This window comes from Cervus elaphus, chromosome 13 (genome assembly GCF_910594005.1).
Source record: "Cervus elaphus chromosome 13, mCerEla1.1, whole genome shotgun sequence".
Taxonomy (NCBI): Eukaryota; Metazoa; Chordata; class Mammalia; order Artiodactyla; family Cervidae; genus Cervus; species Cervus elaphus.
The window spans coordinates 29542737-29558796 of NC_057827.1; the positions used below are offsets into that span (position 1 = coordinate 29542737).

The 16060-nt window shown below is 48.1% G+C and overlaps 1 protein-coding gene and 1 non-coding gene across 3 annotated transcripts in view; one reads left to right on the forward strand and one right to left on the reverse strand.

Annotated features, from left to right (window-relative positions):
• CTXND1 (cortexin domain containing 1) overlaps positions 1-15382 on the reverse strand; it is a 45921-nt gene extending 30539 nt beyond the window's left edge. The window contains exon 1 of one of the 2 annotated variants that reach the window (XM_043922447.1): positions 15189-15372. Coding sequence is in view for 1 of the 2 variants with exons in the window: in XM_043922446.1 (XP_043778381.1) it covers positions 15189-15381 (193 nt within the window). In the remaining variant the exon portion in view is untranslated. Of the gene's footprint in view, positions 1-15188 lie in introns of both variants that reach the window. The other variant, XM_043922446.1, reaches the window with a different exon arrangement.
• On the forward strand, positions 5708-5780 carry TRNAR-CCU. Its single transcript has one exon. It is a non-coding gene; the product is annotated as a tRNA-Arg (tRNA).
• Positions 15383-16060: the final 678 nt, after the last annotated feature.

The window sequence follows — 16060 nt, forward strand, 5'->3', positions numbered from 1 at the left end:
CCATTGGACCACCAAGGAAGTCCCTGCTTCCTTAAGCAAACACTGGTTAGTTTGTTTCCAAAGCCCGGTCAGCGCCGGACACGGTTTCCCACTCTCCATCTCTTCCCATGTGCTTTCCTGTCTCGTGGCCCCTGAGCAGCCTGGACACCCCACTTCCCCAAAGTGGACTCCACACCACTGTCTTGTGTGGGAGCTTTCCCAGCTTGAAATGGCCTGGCCAAGCCATCTATGTGGCTCCTGTTGATTTCTTACTGGACTGGCATGAAATACTGACACCCGTGAAGCGGCTATGAAGCTCTGAACACATCATGCCACACTCTCTGCAGCAGAATCAGTTCCTGATCACCTGGTAAAGTGAGACGTCTCTCCATGAAGGCTCCCTTCTGGAAGTCCTGAGGACTTTCCTAAGGACTTTCCAGACATCTGTTAAGGGGAGAAGGATTTTAGAAGCTAATTTGTCTCACTGATTCACTGATGGGAGCTCTTTAAAAATACATCTGTTTATTGGCAGCACTTTGTACAAGATATAAAAATCAGTGGTAAATGTCACATTTAAGGGAAAATAAAACAAGCGTGTAAACGCTCAAGGAGCCCTTAATGACGGATGTTATTTTCTTTCTAGCAGCCAGCATCGTGATTCTGAAGTCAACTGGACGTCCTGGGATGTAGGCAAGTCCGCAAGAGAAACCTGGCTTTCTGCTCCTTTTGGGTTGCCTCCTAACAGGCCCCTGGGAGACCAGCCCTATGGGGGAAAGGGCTGGAATTCGGCCAGTATCAGCTGCTGTGTCAGAAAGACTTAGTGCTCATGCACTGTTCCCTGGTCGAGGTCTTGGAAGTGAGGGAGAATCATGGTACCTCTGCTTTAGAAAGGTATCACACAGGTATGAACATATATAAACTACAACTCTGTTATTACCTGTAGTGACTTATAAGAAATTCACCTATAAGACAGTCTGACTCTTTGCGATCTTATGGACTGTAGCCCACCAGGCTCCTCTGTCTATGGAATTTTCCAGGCAAGAATACTGGAGTATGTTGCCATTTCTTTCTCTGGGGAATCTTCCCGACCCAGAGATCGGAACCTGAGTCTCTTATGTCTCCTGCGTTGGCAGGTATGTTCTTTACCACTAGCGCCACCTAGGAAGCCCTATAAGACAGTAATGTGAAAGTCACTCAGTCATGTCCGACTCTGTGACCCCATGGACTATACAGCCCATGGGATTCTCCAGGCCAGAACACTGGAGTGGGTAGTCTTTACCTTCTCCAGGGGATCTTCCCAACCCAGGGATCGAACCCAGGTCTCCCAAATTGCAGGCAGATTCTTTACCAGCTGAGCCATTCATATTAGTTCATCATCATAATATTTAAATACCTCCTTCAACTTCAGAATTGTTTTACAAGGTATGTTAAAATTTCTTCTCCAAATAGGGACTTCTCTGGTGGTCCAGTGGCTAAGACACCATGCTTGCAGTGCAGGGGGCCTGGGTTCCATCCCTGGTCAGCGAAATAGATCCTATATGTCACAACTAAGGCCCAGTGCAGCCAAATAAATAAATATTTTTTAAAAAAGAACCAGATCCGCAAAATGCAATATTGGCCTGTCTTTTGCCTTGATCCACATCTAACACTTTCACATCCACATCCCATTTTCATTCCTAGAATGCCCTTGGGAGGTGGGCAGAGTGGGGACTCATATTCATATTGTATTTATTATTTATTTATTTATGTTTGTCCCTGGTAGCTCAGCTAGTAAAGAATCTGCCTGCAATGCAGGAGTCCCCAGTTTGATTCCTGGGTTGGGAAGATCTGCTGGAGAAGGGATAGGCTACCCACTCCAATATTCTTGGGCTTCCCTTGTGGTTCAGCTGATAGAGAATCTGCCTGCAATGTGGGAGACCTGGGTTCAATCCCTGGGTTGGGAAGATCCCCTGGAGAAGGGAAAGGCTACCCACTCCAGTATTCTGGCCTGGAGAATTCCATGGACTGCATAATCCATAGAGTTGCAAAGAGTTGGACACGACTGAGCAACTTATACTTTCATTTCTTTCAGAAGTTTATTGTAGCAGTGCTTACAAAACAAAGCTAGACATAAGCCCAGTGCCCACAGTAGGAAAATGCACTTTAAAAATTAGGGTAAAAACCATACAGCAAGATATTTTATAGCAATTTTACATTATGCTATTGAAATATGTACATGGCATAGAAAAATACCCACTACATGCTTTTCTGATAACTTCTATGGTTGTAGAAAATTTGAACACTATAGAAAAATTAATAATCTCAATCCTCAGAAGTAACAATTTCCCTCATTTTGCTGAATATTCTTAGTCTGCTTTATACACATATAAACATATTCAGCTAGTGTGCCTCTTTTACAGAAGGGGAAAGCGAGGCTCAGAGAAGCCTCCAATCCAAGCAGATCCCTCTGTGAGCCTATGACGTGTGACATAGGTTGAGAAGACTTGGGGACACCCTAAAGAGAAACAGGGGCTGCATTATGACTGCATCACGGTCACTCCAAGTGACTGGCTCTGTTGAGAGGCAGGAGAGATGGATGGGTCCTGAAAGGAGCTCCTTCTCCCCAGATGCCCTTCACCGTGTTTTCAGGGGGCTTCCCTGGTTGTTCAGACAGTAAAGAATCCGTCTGCCAACCCAGGAGATGCAGGTTCGATCCCTGTGTCGGGTAGATCCCCTGGAGGAGGGCATGGCAACTCCACTATTCCTGCCTGAGAAATCCCATGGACAGAAGAGCCTGGCAGGCTACAGTCCTTGGGGTCGCAAAGAATCAGACACAACTGAACGAGTAGGCATGGGTGTTTTCAGGGATTTGGTGGCAAGTTTGAAACTGCAGAGGCTCCCTTGGGCCACCAGGGGCTCCTGTGAGCCTAGGCAAGAATCTGTCAATAATAGAAGGTCTCAGGGCCGATACCCTGGGGCAGCGTAGGGCTGCCAAGCTATGGTTCGTCTGGCTGCTCCTCTCCAGAACAGCTCTGAATGGTCTGTTTTCTAAATCAGGCCTCATATTCCACTTCATGAGACAGCGCCAGATAGTGTCTATGTCCAAGGTCACAATAGCATCCTCTGGTAGACTTGGGCAAAAACACGTCACACTCAAGGACTTCCCAAGTGACTCATTGGTAAATAATCTGCCTGCCAATACAGGAGACAGCGCACACGGATGCTATGCTCGGGCTGCAGCGTGGCTATGAGTTTACTTTCGTTTTAATTTTAAATAATTGGCCACTGGGAGATTTTACATAAGATCTAGAATCTCTGTTTTTGGAAGATTGTCAGATCTGCTGCCCTGAGCCTATATTTCTGCCTTGCAATGTGTGCATGCATGCTCAGCTGTTCAGTCGAGTCTGACTCTTTGCAACCCCATGGACTATAGCCCACCACACTCCGCTGTCCGTGGGGATTCTCCAGGCAAGAATACTGGAGTGGGTAGCCATGCCTGCCTTCAAGGGATCTTCTCGACCCAGGGATCCAACCCAGGTCTCCTGAGGCTCCTGCATTGGCAGGCAGATTCTTAACTTGCAAACGTGTAGTCAGAACTAAGTTGCCAGTGTCCCCCACCTTTTTAAAAAATATATTTATTTATTTGGCTGCCTTGAGTCTTAATTGTAGCACGCAGAATCTTCACTGTGTCATGCGAGATCTTTCCTCACAGGCTCGGTTGTTGCCATGCTCACGCTTAGTTGCTCCATGGAATAAGGGATCTTAGTTCTGTGATCAGGGATTGAACCCACGTCCCCTGTATTGCAAGGAAGATTCTAACCACTGGACCACCAGGGAAGTCCCCCATCAGTGTCTCCTTCAGACTGTTCCTGAGTCTCATTTTCCCACAGTCCTCACCACTCCCTATCATCTTGGACCCAGCCTCCGTCAGTCATCGCATCTCCTGCCAAACCTCTGGAGGTATTTGATTTTGCTCTTGAGGGGCACATGTTGCTTAAAGAAGCAGACTGTGAGTTAGAACATACAGACTTTTTTAAACATTTATTTTTAATTGCTTTACAATATTGTGTTGGTTTCTGCCATACATCAACATGGATCAGCCATAGTATACACATGTCCCCTTCCTCTTGAACCTCCCTCCCACCCCCAACCCCATCCGACCCCATCCCAACCCTCTAGGTCATCACAGAGCACCAGGTTAAGCTCCCTGTGTCCCTCATATAGCAAATGCCCACTGGCTATCTATTTTGCATATGGTAATACACATGTTTCCATGCTACTCTCTCCATACATCCCACCCTGTCCTTCCCCCACTGTGTCCACAAGCCTGCAGAACATGCAATCTTTGCTACACAGTGAGGTCAAGAGCCTTAGGCTTGGCAAAGATTTCATCTGTGACCACATGAGCTGCAGCTTCCATCCACCAACCCTCCAGTTCCTTTCAGCCACCTCCTCTTCACTCCAGAAGGAGGCTGTGTAAAGTTCACTTGCCCATTTCCCTGGACAGGTGTGGGTCAGCAGAGTCAGCAAGGCCTGGCTTCAGGAGGCTCCAGGGTCTCCTGTGTGGCCTGGTTATCAAGGGCTGCAGTAAGTGCTCCCAGCTTGGTAAATGCAAAGTTAGATCTCTCCAACATACGCTGGAGAATTTACATATGTGGCAGTAGCCATCCAGTGGGTTTTGTTCAATTGCCAAGTCATGTCTGACTCTTTGTGACCCCATGACTGTAGCACACCAGGGTTCCCTGTCCCTCATCATGTCCCAGAATTTGCCCAAGTTCATGTGCATTGAATTGGTGATGCCATCCAACCATCCTATCCTCTGTTGCCCACTTTTCCTTTCGCCTACAGTCTTTCCTAGCATCAGTGTCTTTTCCAATGAGTCAGTTGTTCACATAAGGTGGCTAAAGTATTGGCGCTTCAGCTTCAGCATCAGTCCTTCCAATGAATATTTAAGGATGATTTCCTTTAGGATTGACTGATTTGATCTCTTTGCTGTCCAAGGGACTCTCAAGAGGCTTCTCCTGTACCACAGTTCAAAAACATCAATTCTTCGGCGCTCAGCCTTCTTTAAGGTCCAGCTCTCACACGTACATGACTACTGGAAAGACCATATTCTTGGCTATACGGACCTTTGTCAGCAAAGTGATGTCTTTGCTTTTTAATACGCTGTCTAGGTTTGTCATAGCTTTCCTACCAAGAAGAAATCTTCTCATTTCATGGCTGCAGTCACCATTCACAGTGATTTTAGAGCCTAAGAAGAGAAAAATCTGTCACTGCTTCCACCTTTTCCCCTTCTATTTTCAATGAAGTGATGGGATCGGATGAGAATTCGATCTGAGCTTTAAGCTGGCTTTTTCACTCTCCTCATTCACCCTCATCAAGAGGCTCTTTAGTTCCTCTTCGCTTTCTGCCGTTAAAGTGGTATCATCTGCATATCTGAGGCTGTTGATATTTGTCCCAGCAACCCGATGGGTAGCAGACACTTTACCTTTACCACCCACGGAATTCCCTTGGTTCACTGTCACCTTGGCTTGTTCTCTGGGCCATGTCTCTGAAGCCCTAGAAGAGATGGCATGGGTGGCCATTGGACGGGTGAGTGAAGAAGAGTGGGCTGGGTGGGACCCTGCAATGGCAAAATCTTCACAGGTCAGTGCCCAAGGGCTGCAGTAAATACTTTGGACAAGAGGCCAGGGATATTCTCTAGGGCCAGGCAGGCAGTGACATCTTAAGAGAATCTAGACTCAGTACTTCCCTGGTGGTCCAGTGGCTAAGACTTTGCACTCCTAATGCAGGGGACCCAGGTTCGATTCCTAGTCAGGGAACTAGATCCCAGGTGCTGCAACAACAACAACAGAAAGATCCTGCGTGCCACAACAAAGATCAAAGATCCCTCATGCTGCAACTAAGACCCAGTGCAGCCAAATAAATACATTTTAAAAATTAATAAAAAAAGAGAATCTAGACTCTTTAGTGTCATTACTTGTTTTCCTTCCTTTCCTGCAAAATTCCAGATGCAAAAGCATCTCTCTCCTGCACCCCTGGGGTAAAGAATGCCTCCCAACTGGGAGCCCATGAGATGAGATGGGATGTAGATGTGGCTGTCTCAAACTGGGCTCTGCCGACTAGTGACCAGTGAGGAGGCCTGGGTGGGTCTCCGTGCTTCCTCACAAGAATGGGGTGGGTGACCCCCATCTTTCAGAGCTGCCGGCTTACACAGAGCAGGAACATAGGAGAGCATCTTTGCACAAGCGTGAGTTATCAGCTCCCTCCCTGTGGAGAGCCACAGATGCTGGAGGAGTCTGATACTCTGGACCATCTGGGTAGCGGGAGGAGCCCGGCTTTGAGGGAGCACATTGCCACACACTGTCCACCTTCTGGGTCCCCACGTCCATGCAGGGACTGCCACTCAGCGCCTGGCTGAATTTCACATCCCAGTCACCAAGGGTGCGGGAAATGAGAAGATCAGTCCAGACCATTAATTAATAATTACCTTTCTCTGTTTAGAGTCCTTTAAAATGGCTTGTTCTCTGCAGAACACAAAGCAATCTTCTCATACCCTACTAATGCCTTCTCTTCTCTGAGACCAGCAAGCCAGAGTCAAGTGAACAGATGAGGCATGAGAATTTATGTGAAAAGACCCAAGCTCAGGGCGGTGGGAGACGCACTGGTGAATAATGTGTCAAAATCAATAGACCCTACAGCCATCCTTTTATTATTCTTTAAGTATTTCTTTAAAAAATATTTAATTATTCTTATTTTATTTATTTTTATTTTTTGGCCACTCAGCATGTGGAATCTGAGTTCCCTGACCAGGGATTGAACCTGCTGCGCTAAGTCTCTCAGTCATGTCCAACTCTTTGTGACCCCAAGGACTATAACCCGCCAGGTTCCTCTGTACATGGGGATTCTCCAGGCAAGAATACTGAATGGGTTCCTATTTTCTACTCCAGGGGATCTTCCCAGCCCAGGGATCGAACTCAGGTCCCCTGCATTACAGGTGGATTCTTCACCAACTGAGCCACCAGAGAAGCCCGAATCTGCAGCCCCCTGCAATGGGAGCGTGCAGTCCCAACCACTGACCCACTAGGAAAGTACCTCCTCTTTTTAGTCCCAATAAACTGAACCACAGGGGGGGGCCTGACAAAGGGATGGTTGACTACGAGAGATTGGGCTTGTAGCTGTCTGCTCCCCAGGTAAGACGTGGGGCATATAGCCAGACCTACCTCTCCCAGGAGGACATGCAGGATCTTAAGGGATCTCTATTTCAGGAAAAATAAGGATCATGAGGGCTTCCCAGGTGGCACTAGTGGTAAAGAACCCACCTGTCAGTGCAGGAGACACAAGAGACGCAGGTTCAACCCCTGGGTAGGGAGGAACCCCTGGAGGAGAGCATGGCAATCCACTCTAGTATTCTTGCCTGAGGAATCCCAATGGACAGAGGAGCCTGGTGGGCTACAGTCCATGGGGTTGCAAAAAGTCAGACATGACTGAGTTCGCATGCACACACACATAGATTGATATGGGAGCAATAGATTGAAATAGGACTTTGGTGATAAAGAAGTAACGGTCAAAGACACAGTAATCTAAGACCTAAAAGCACAGGCTTTTTTTTCCAGCCATAGCCTCCACTGTTTGTCCTTTTGTGATTTTTCCAAGGCTGGGATAGAAGAGACTGAGGCCATGTCAGCCTGGACAGCAAAGCTTTGTATACAGGCAGTGCTGACAACTGGCTGCGTCATGATTTTAGTGGAAAGCAGGAAATTATAAGATGCCTTGAGTGATGTCCATTGAGGGAGTGAATGTGTCTCTCTGGGTCTAGAAGGAGAGAGAGGATGTTTGTGCTTCTGTCCAGACAGAATGAGCTTGGGCTTGGCGGGGTCCATGGTTTAAATCATGGCTCAGGTGGTAAAAAATCTGCCTGCAGCAAAGGAGTCACAGAAGACACGGGTTCGAAATCTGGGTCTGGATGTTCCCCTGGAGGAGGAAATGGCAACCCACAACGCATTCTAAGGAGCATTCTCAGAAATCAGAGAAATTGCTGAACAAGAAGACAGGTTTTAGAAGAATCAGAATCCACTGAGTATGTAGATCGATTAATGATAATGTCCTTGATCGCTTGGAGATGTGGCCACCTGGGAGAGGCAGGATTTTCGAAGCTGGGCTTGCTAAAGGTGCCCACATTTCTCCATTCTTTTATAGACACTGAGATGGATACTTTAATGTTTTAACTGGGATCCAGGGACGGGAGACACATGCTTTGATCATCAGCAAACAATTCTGCCTTGTGGCTGATACGGATGGAGTCCGGGTCTCCTCCAGGGAGTTGAGTCCAGAACATCTATTTGGCCAGTCCACTGGTCCACTGGACAGGAGCATCCCTCCCGAGCATCAGTTAATGAGTGAGGAGAGGGCTTCCCTGGTGGTCAAGTGGTTAAGAATCAGCCTCCCAATGCAGGAGACACACGTTCAATTCCTGGTCCAGGCAGATCCCACAGGCCTTAGAGCAACTAAGCCCGCCTGCCTAGGGCCTGTGCTCCACAACCAGAGAAGCCACTGCAATAAGAAGCCTGCGCACCGCAACGAAGAGTAACCCCCACTCTCTACAACTGGAGAAAGCCCCCGTGCAGCAACAAAGACCCAGAACAGCCAAAAATAAATAAATAAATCTTAAAAAAATATATCAGAGCTATCTTTAAAAACAATACGAGGAGCAGACTATTCCCAACAGAAGGGCCATCTTGGAAAGAATATATTTTTTGGCCATTCTGTGAGGCATGCAGGATCTTAGCTCCCCAACCAGGGATCAAACCCACACCCCCTGCACTGGAAGTGTGGATTCTTAACCACTGGATCACCAGGGAATTCCCAGGAGGGCTGTCTTGGAAGCTGAGCAACTATTGTATTGACGGAGGTCTGGATTCAGGTCCACCCATGCCCTCCTGGGGCTTGGTACAGAGGCTGTTCCTCTGTATGGGCCTCACTGCTGTGCCAGCCTGGACCACAACCTCTCCAATGGGCCAAGTTCAAACATCATTCTCTCAGATGTTGTTATGAACTTAACTGTGTCCCCTGTTCCCCTCAATTCATAGGTTCAAGACCTTAACTCCCAGGATTTCAGAATGCGACTGTATTTGGAGATGTGGGCCTTTCAAGAGGTAACAAAGGTAAAAGGAAGCCATATGGGTGGACCCTAATTCAATATGACTGGCGTCTTTACAGGGCTTCCCAGGTGGCTCAGTGCTTAAGAATCTGCCTCAGTGTAGGAGACGAGGGTTTGATCCCTGAGTCAGGAAGATCCCTTGGAGCGGGAAATGGCAACCCACTCCAGTATTCTTGCCTGGGAAATCCCATGGAGAGAGGCGCCTGGCGGTCTATAGTCTATGGGGCTGCAAAGAGTCAGACACGACTAATCACGCGCGTGCACACACACACACAAGGGGTCCTTATTAGAAGAGGAGATTAGGACACAGACGCAGAGGGAAGACGAAATGAAGACCCAGGGAGAAGGCAGCTGTCTTCAAACAAAGGAGAGAAGCCTCAGAAGAAACCAGCCCTGCTGACACCTGGATCCCAGACTTCTCACGTCCAGCCTTGAGAAAAAATAAGTTCTAGTTATTTAAGCCCCACCCCCAACCTGTGGTACTTTATCACGACACCCTAGGAAATTAACACAGATGTCCTGGTTGCACAAGAAACAACTGATTCAATGCAGGCAGCCCAAGGTGGGCACAGGTGACCTTCCCAAGGCACATGGGCAACACTGCATCGGTAGGATTGATAGGCTACCACCTAGAGCTGGCACTTCCATCTTAGCAAGTCTGGGGACATGTTGAGCTGTGAAGGGATAGGTTTTTGTCACTGTCCCCAGGGCTTATAGGAGGGGCCTAAGGAACGGTGAGGGGGCTGTCATCTTATTTTGTGTATGTGTGCTCAGTCACATCCGACTCTCGAGACCCTATGGACTGTAGCCCACTGGCTCCTCTGTTCACAGGATTCTCCAGGCAAGAATACTGGACTGGGTAGCCATCCCTCCTCCAGGGGATCTTCCCGACCCAGTGATCGAACCCTGTGTCTCTTTCATCTCCTGCACTGGCAGGCAGATTCTTTACCACTGCGCCACCTGGGAAGCCCTGTCATCTTACTGCTGTGTCTTAAAACTCCTCAGGGTCTTTTACCTGTCTACAGTGCCCAGTGCAATACCATTTTATGAGCCAATTCCAGGCAGTCGTTGAGGATTCTGAGGCCTCATTCTGGCTGCGTGGGAAAGGATGTCATGATTGATCAGCAATGTCTGCTCCAGGCAAGCAGAGGAGGCATGACAGACGTGTCCAATCTATCTGCAGCTTCTAGAACATAAGGAGCTCAACCTGAGTCATGGAGAAGTCAGTGTAGCCAAAGAGAGCTGGCTGTGATGATGAAGACCATGCACTTCCAGGACACCTGTTGGCTGTCAATGCCAACCATTAGATGACAAATAGATGTCACCTCTGGCCAACCTGTTATGGCCACCTGAGCATGAAAATTCATGTCCACGTTCATGTTCATGGAAACAGCATCATATTTCAACTCCCGTGTCTGCCATGGACGTGGACTGCAGGAGTGACTGCTTCTTGGATCTTGCTCAGTCTGCGGGGGAACCTCAGGGTTTCTTTGTGTCACGCTGTCCCAAGGTGGAGGACGAAATGCCATTCTGGAGTCTGTGGGGTTCTATAAGCCGAGGCATTAGGAGTTAGATCTTTTAGAGGAAGGGTCCAAACCCTTCTGGAGCCTGGCTTCCCTCCCTGGGGCAGGCACACCACAGAGGGTGCAAGAGTGTGGCCCAGAACAGAAGGTTACCTCTTCCCAGAGTGGTAACATAAGTAGGATAAAATACTGAAAAACACTTTAAACTAGGTACTTCGTTGGTGGTCCAGTGGTTATGATTCCACCTTTCAATGTAGGGGACGTGGGTTCAATCCCCGGTCAGGGAACCAGGATCTCACATGCTAGGGGGCCAGTGAAGCCTGCAACAACTAGAGAAACCCACACTACTGAGCCGACTAAGACCTGACACACCCAAAAATAAATCAATATTCTAAAGAAAGCTTTAATAAAAATACTTTAGGCATAAAAAAAATCAAAAGAATTTAAAAATATTTAAAAATTCCCAGAACGGAGTATAAACTACATGGTGGCAGTGGTTTAGTTGCTGAGTCGTGTCTGTCTCTTTGCAACCCCAGGGACTGTAGCCCACCAGGTTCCTCTGTCCAGGGGATGTCCCAGGGAAGAATACATACTGAACATGAAATGTGTGCCTTGAGCCCAGTTGTTTACTGAGACTTAGGGGCACATTCCCTCTTCTGTCACTGGGCAAGCAGGCAGGCAGGACATGACTAAAGAAGGCAGGCGGCAGGCACAGTGAAGGATGCTTGTTTGGCTGGGTGCCCCTTCAGTGCTACAGGAGGGGCCTCTTAGATGGCTGGGGCAGGCTGGGGATGCTGGGATCAGGGATCCCACCCTAACCTCTTCCCAGCTAGGATGCTGTCCCTCTATGTTCCCCTTGAAATAAGTTTTCCAAGGGGGCTCCATCTGGAGGGCTTGAAGCATCATTGTCCCTGGAGGGACCACCTTCAGGAATGGCCAGCACAGGGGCATGTGTTCAAGAACACACATAGGATAGACTTCCCTGGTGGTCGAGTGATTAGGACTCTGTGCTTCCACTGAAGGGGGTGTGGGTTCCATTCCTGGTTGGGGAACTTAGATCCTACATGCTGTACACTGAGGCCAAAAAATAAGGGGAAAAAAAAACTTTTAAAAGAGAACACACAGAGGAAATCCACGGAGCACTGAAGTCCATGGTGAAGCTAGAAGCAGACTCTGGAAGGGGAGGTCCACAAGGACCTCCTTTCTAACTTCGTTTGTAAACACCTACTGTGTGTTAGAGAAGCTTCCCTGATGGCTCAGTGGTAAAAGAAGCCACCTGCAATGCAGCAGACGCATAGCTTCCCAGCTGGTGCAGTAGTAAAGAATCTGCCTGCCAATGCAGGAGATGTCAGAGACACAGGTTTGATCCCTGGGTTGAGAAGATCCCCTGGAGGAGAAAATGGCAACCCACTCCAGTATTCTTGCCTGGGAAATCCCACGGACAGAGGAGCCTGGTGGGTTGCAGTCCATGGGCTCGCCTTGGGCCAAGAGTTGGACACGAATGAGTGACTGAGCATGCACCATGTATTAGGCTCTTTCAGATATATCACCAAATATGATTTCCACAACAACCCAGCAAAGAAGGCGATAGCTTCCTAAGTTTGAAACAGGGAAAGAGTCTCTGAAGGAGTTAGATGATTCCCTGGAGTAATAATTGACTGTAGCAGAGACTGGTTACAGAGGGACCACTTCCCAGGCTCAAATGTGAATGACCTCATTTAACTGCATCCTCACAATGTGGAACTGGTCATCAGAGATCAGAGTTAAGTGCAGCTATATATATATATATATATATATATATTTTTTTTTTTTTTTTTGAGTGCTGACTCTACATCAGGAGTGATTTCCTTTTGGCAACTTCACATGATAGGTGAGAAGAACATAGGTTTCAAAATCAAATGATCTCGGTTTGGAAGACCAGCTCTCCTACCCTGAATTAACCTTGAGTAATTCAAGTTGCTTCTCTGACCGTAAGTTTCCTCATCAGGATAATGGGGATGATAATTGTCACCCTGGGAATTAAATGACCAGCACATAGAAAATGCTTAGCATACAATAAGTGCCCAATAAATGGAACTGACTTTCAGGTATGGCTTCTCCTGGGGTTTTATGAATGTGAGAACGGAAGCTCAAAAAGGCATCTTGATGAAATTAAGGTCATCTGACCAGAGGCAGAGCAGGGACTAAATGCTGATCTATCAGATGCAGGCCTCCGGGCTCCTTCTCCCGTGTGGACACAAGATAATTGATTTTCACAGGACTGCTCCCCAGTCATCAAGAACAATCAAGCTTTCTGATCGTAAGAAGCACAGAATGCACTTGAGGAATATTTCCTTCCCAAACAAGTGAAATAGTTGAAAATGTTGCCACATTTGATGTTTTAATGTGAACTTCAGTTATCTAAAAAATTCACTGACATGGACCAATTCCAGAGCCTCTGATGCCAAAATTCAGAACCTTTCCGGTCTTTCTCCACATCAGGAGTTATTATAGCATTAGCCTCAGAGTCTTGGAATCTTGCCAATTTTATAAACACTGTTCTTTCTATTGTGGCTGGACAGGATAATTTAGGGACATTTTCCTTGATACCATTTCATTTTCCACTTACATCGTAGAAATACTGTCGAATCTAAATGACACTACACAAACCACCTTGGACTGCAGCTTTTGAGTCTGGGCTGTGATGGTGTGGCCTGGTAGTGTAAATATTTGTTGAAGAAAGATTAACTAGCAGGGCATTATATTCGGAATGGCTGCCTTTTTCATTAACCCTGTAAGGAAATACACCGGAGTGATAGCTAGTCCTCTAAATCACAACTTTCAAGCAGTTAATAGAACATTTCTCTTCAGGCTAATTCAGGTTCGTATTGCTTTTAAAACCCTTTATTTTACCATAACCTTGTCTATCTAAAATGTACATCTTAACGATCTAATGGCTGGAAATTTGCAGTAAATTTCCAAACATATTTGGGTGCAGAGATACATTATGCTTCAGGCATTCGTTACTTGAATGGCGTTCAGAAATATTAAACACAACTGAAAAAAAAAGTGACTGGGAAATTAATCACTTGGAATAAGAATATATTAAAGATTATGCAGCATCAACTGACAGCTTACTCACAATATCTCTTTTGGACAAATGTGAAGTCATAGCTTCCAGAATAGATTTCCAGGGTAAGTTTGCACTTGACAATTTTCCTTCTCGTGTGTCCTCAAAGCTGCTACATGTCTTAGGTTGACCCATCCCTGAAAATGTAGCTGTAATCCAAATCCAGTTTGTAAATCACATCAAAGGCCTTGGATGTTGGACTTTCTGATGTCCTAAATCCACTGTGCAGGTTTGCAGAGACCACAGATCAGGTCATTACAGTTACATTACATTACATTACAATCTATCTCAAGTGGTGGACTAAGGAGACGGAGGGAAAGGACAGGAGACTCAAGGCATCAAACCCCTAATTGCCTGAATCCATGCTTTATGTAAAGGAGTAAGATTGCATCCTAGACATTGATTTTCTGACTGGAATCTGGTGAAGCTCAGGTAAACCCCCATGGTGATTAAGAAGAGCTGCAAGTTGACGCAGAAGTGGACTAACATGAAAACAGACCAGAGACCCTGCGTGGGACTTCATTTCTGGATCCAAAGCCACACGGTGACCTTATTGAGCATCTAGTGAGAAGGTGGATCACCTTGGTCTTTCCTGACAGGTTTTCCTTTCCAGAACTTTCCTTATGGGCCAAGAGACGATTATAAAATTCAGCTCCCTAATGCGTTCTGCCTCCCACCCCCTCAAATCACCCAGACACACCTTCCACTTCTACACTGATGTGGGGAAAAAATACCTGAAACGCTGTATGAGGCTGTAGATGAGGACAAAATCAGAGGGAGCCTTGACATTTTAGACAGGCTGCCGCCAACAGAACTTTCCCCAGAAAGTTACATCAAATGTGACCTTCATCAGCTACACTGAGAAGGATCTGTTCCAGGTTACTGTCAGCCACAAGAAGGGACTGAGTTTTAGGCAATGAACTTGAGGAGAACAAATTTCCAACTTTGATTCAGTTTCAACTCAGACTCCCTATAAACCCCTCCCTGGAGAGGCGCCGAGGACCCCAAAGGGAGACGGTACAGCTCGAGGGAGTGACGGTGCTTGGAACACAGCCCAGCGCTCTTCCAGGCTTTAGAGACCCGAGCCCCGCAGCCGAACACGGACTGCTGCAACGCAGAGCCGGCGCGGCTCCCACCCCGGCCGCCCCAAGCTGCTGCTACCTGCCGGCGCCGGGCCGGCCTCCCCTGTCCATCCAGGCGCACCCAGGGCGCCGTGCCACCGGTGGTGGTTGGAGGGGGGGGTCCCGGCCCCGTGTGGCCGTGCGGGTCTCCTCGAGGCGACGGATCTCCTCCAGCAGATCCTCCGCGCGCGGCCGGCCGACTGGCTCCGCGGCCGGAGACCACCGCTCTTCCCCCAGCGCCCCGCGCGACGCCCCGGTCCCCCGACCGCGCTGCGCCCGGGCCCCGCAGGGACCCGGGGTGCGCCCGCAGTGCTTACCTGGCGAGGCAGTCCAGTGCGCTCGCTGCGGCGCGTGCTGGCCGGTGCCGCGGGGCGCGGGGCACGGGGCGCGGGGGGCGCTGCCCAGGCCGGGCTGGGCGGGCTGCGGCTGAGTCAGCGCCCCGGCGGCGCGGGCGAGCCCCGGCCAGCAGCCGAGAGGGGGCTCTGAGCGGAGCGGCAGCCGTCCTGGCATTTTAAAGGCGAGGCAGCTGGATGCTGTTCAAGCGGAAACGCAGGGAGAAACTTCAGCCCCCGGGGCAGAGCAGAGCGTGGGCCGCGCGGAGGGGGCCCGGGAGCCCCTGGCCGGCGCACACACCAGCCTGGGCTTGTCTGGTACGCTCTTCCCAAGCTCTCCCTTCAGATTTTTCCTTTATGGGAAAGCGAACACCTCTCTCAGGGCATCCTCCTTCCTGCATTATGCTTTTTAGTGAGACCAACGTTTGCATCAAAGTTAGGAGCAAGACCAGGAGGCCAGCTGGAAAGTCTGGTGAATGCAATTAGACAAGAAAAGGAAATGGGGGTTAAAACACTGAAGTTGTGCATTTGTAAAGAAGCCAGAAATGGGAGGGGGAGCTTTTCAAATATTGGGAGGTAAGAGAAAAACAGTGACTATATGCAGCAGAAGTGATTGTCTAACTGAAAAATCTGAAGATTGAATGAAATAGAAGCCTTTTCCAAGGAACTGGCCGATTACAAAGTAAACATACCAAATTAAGTCTTCTCCTGGATTTACTAACCAGTTAGAAATACCAGTTGGGGGGGCGGGAAATCCCATTTTTACTACTAACAAAATCGTCAAAAGCTAGGAGTATAAATTTACCAGGCAATATCTTCTACTTGGTAAATTTATATTCTTAACTTTTTATGGTTTT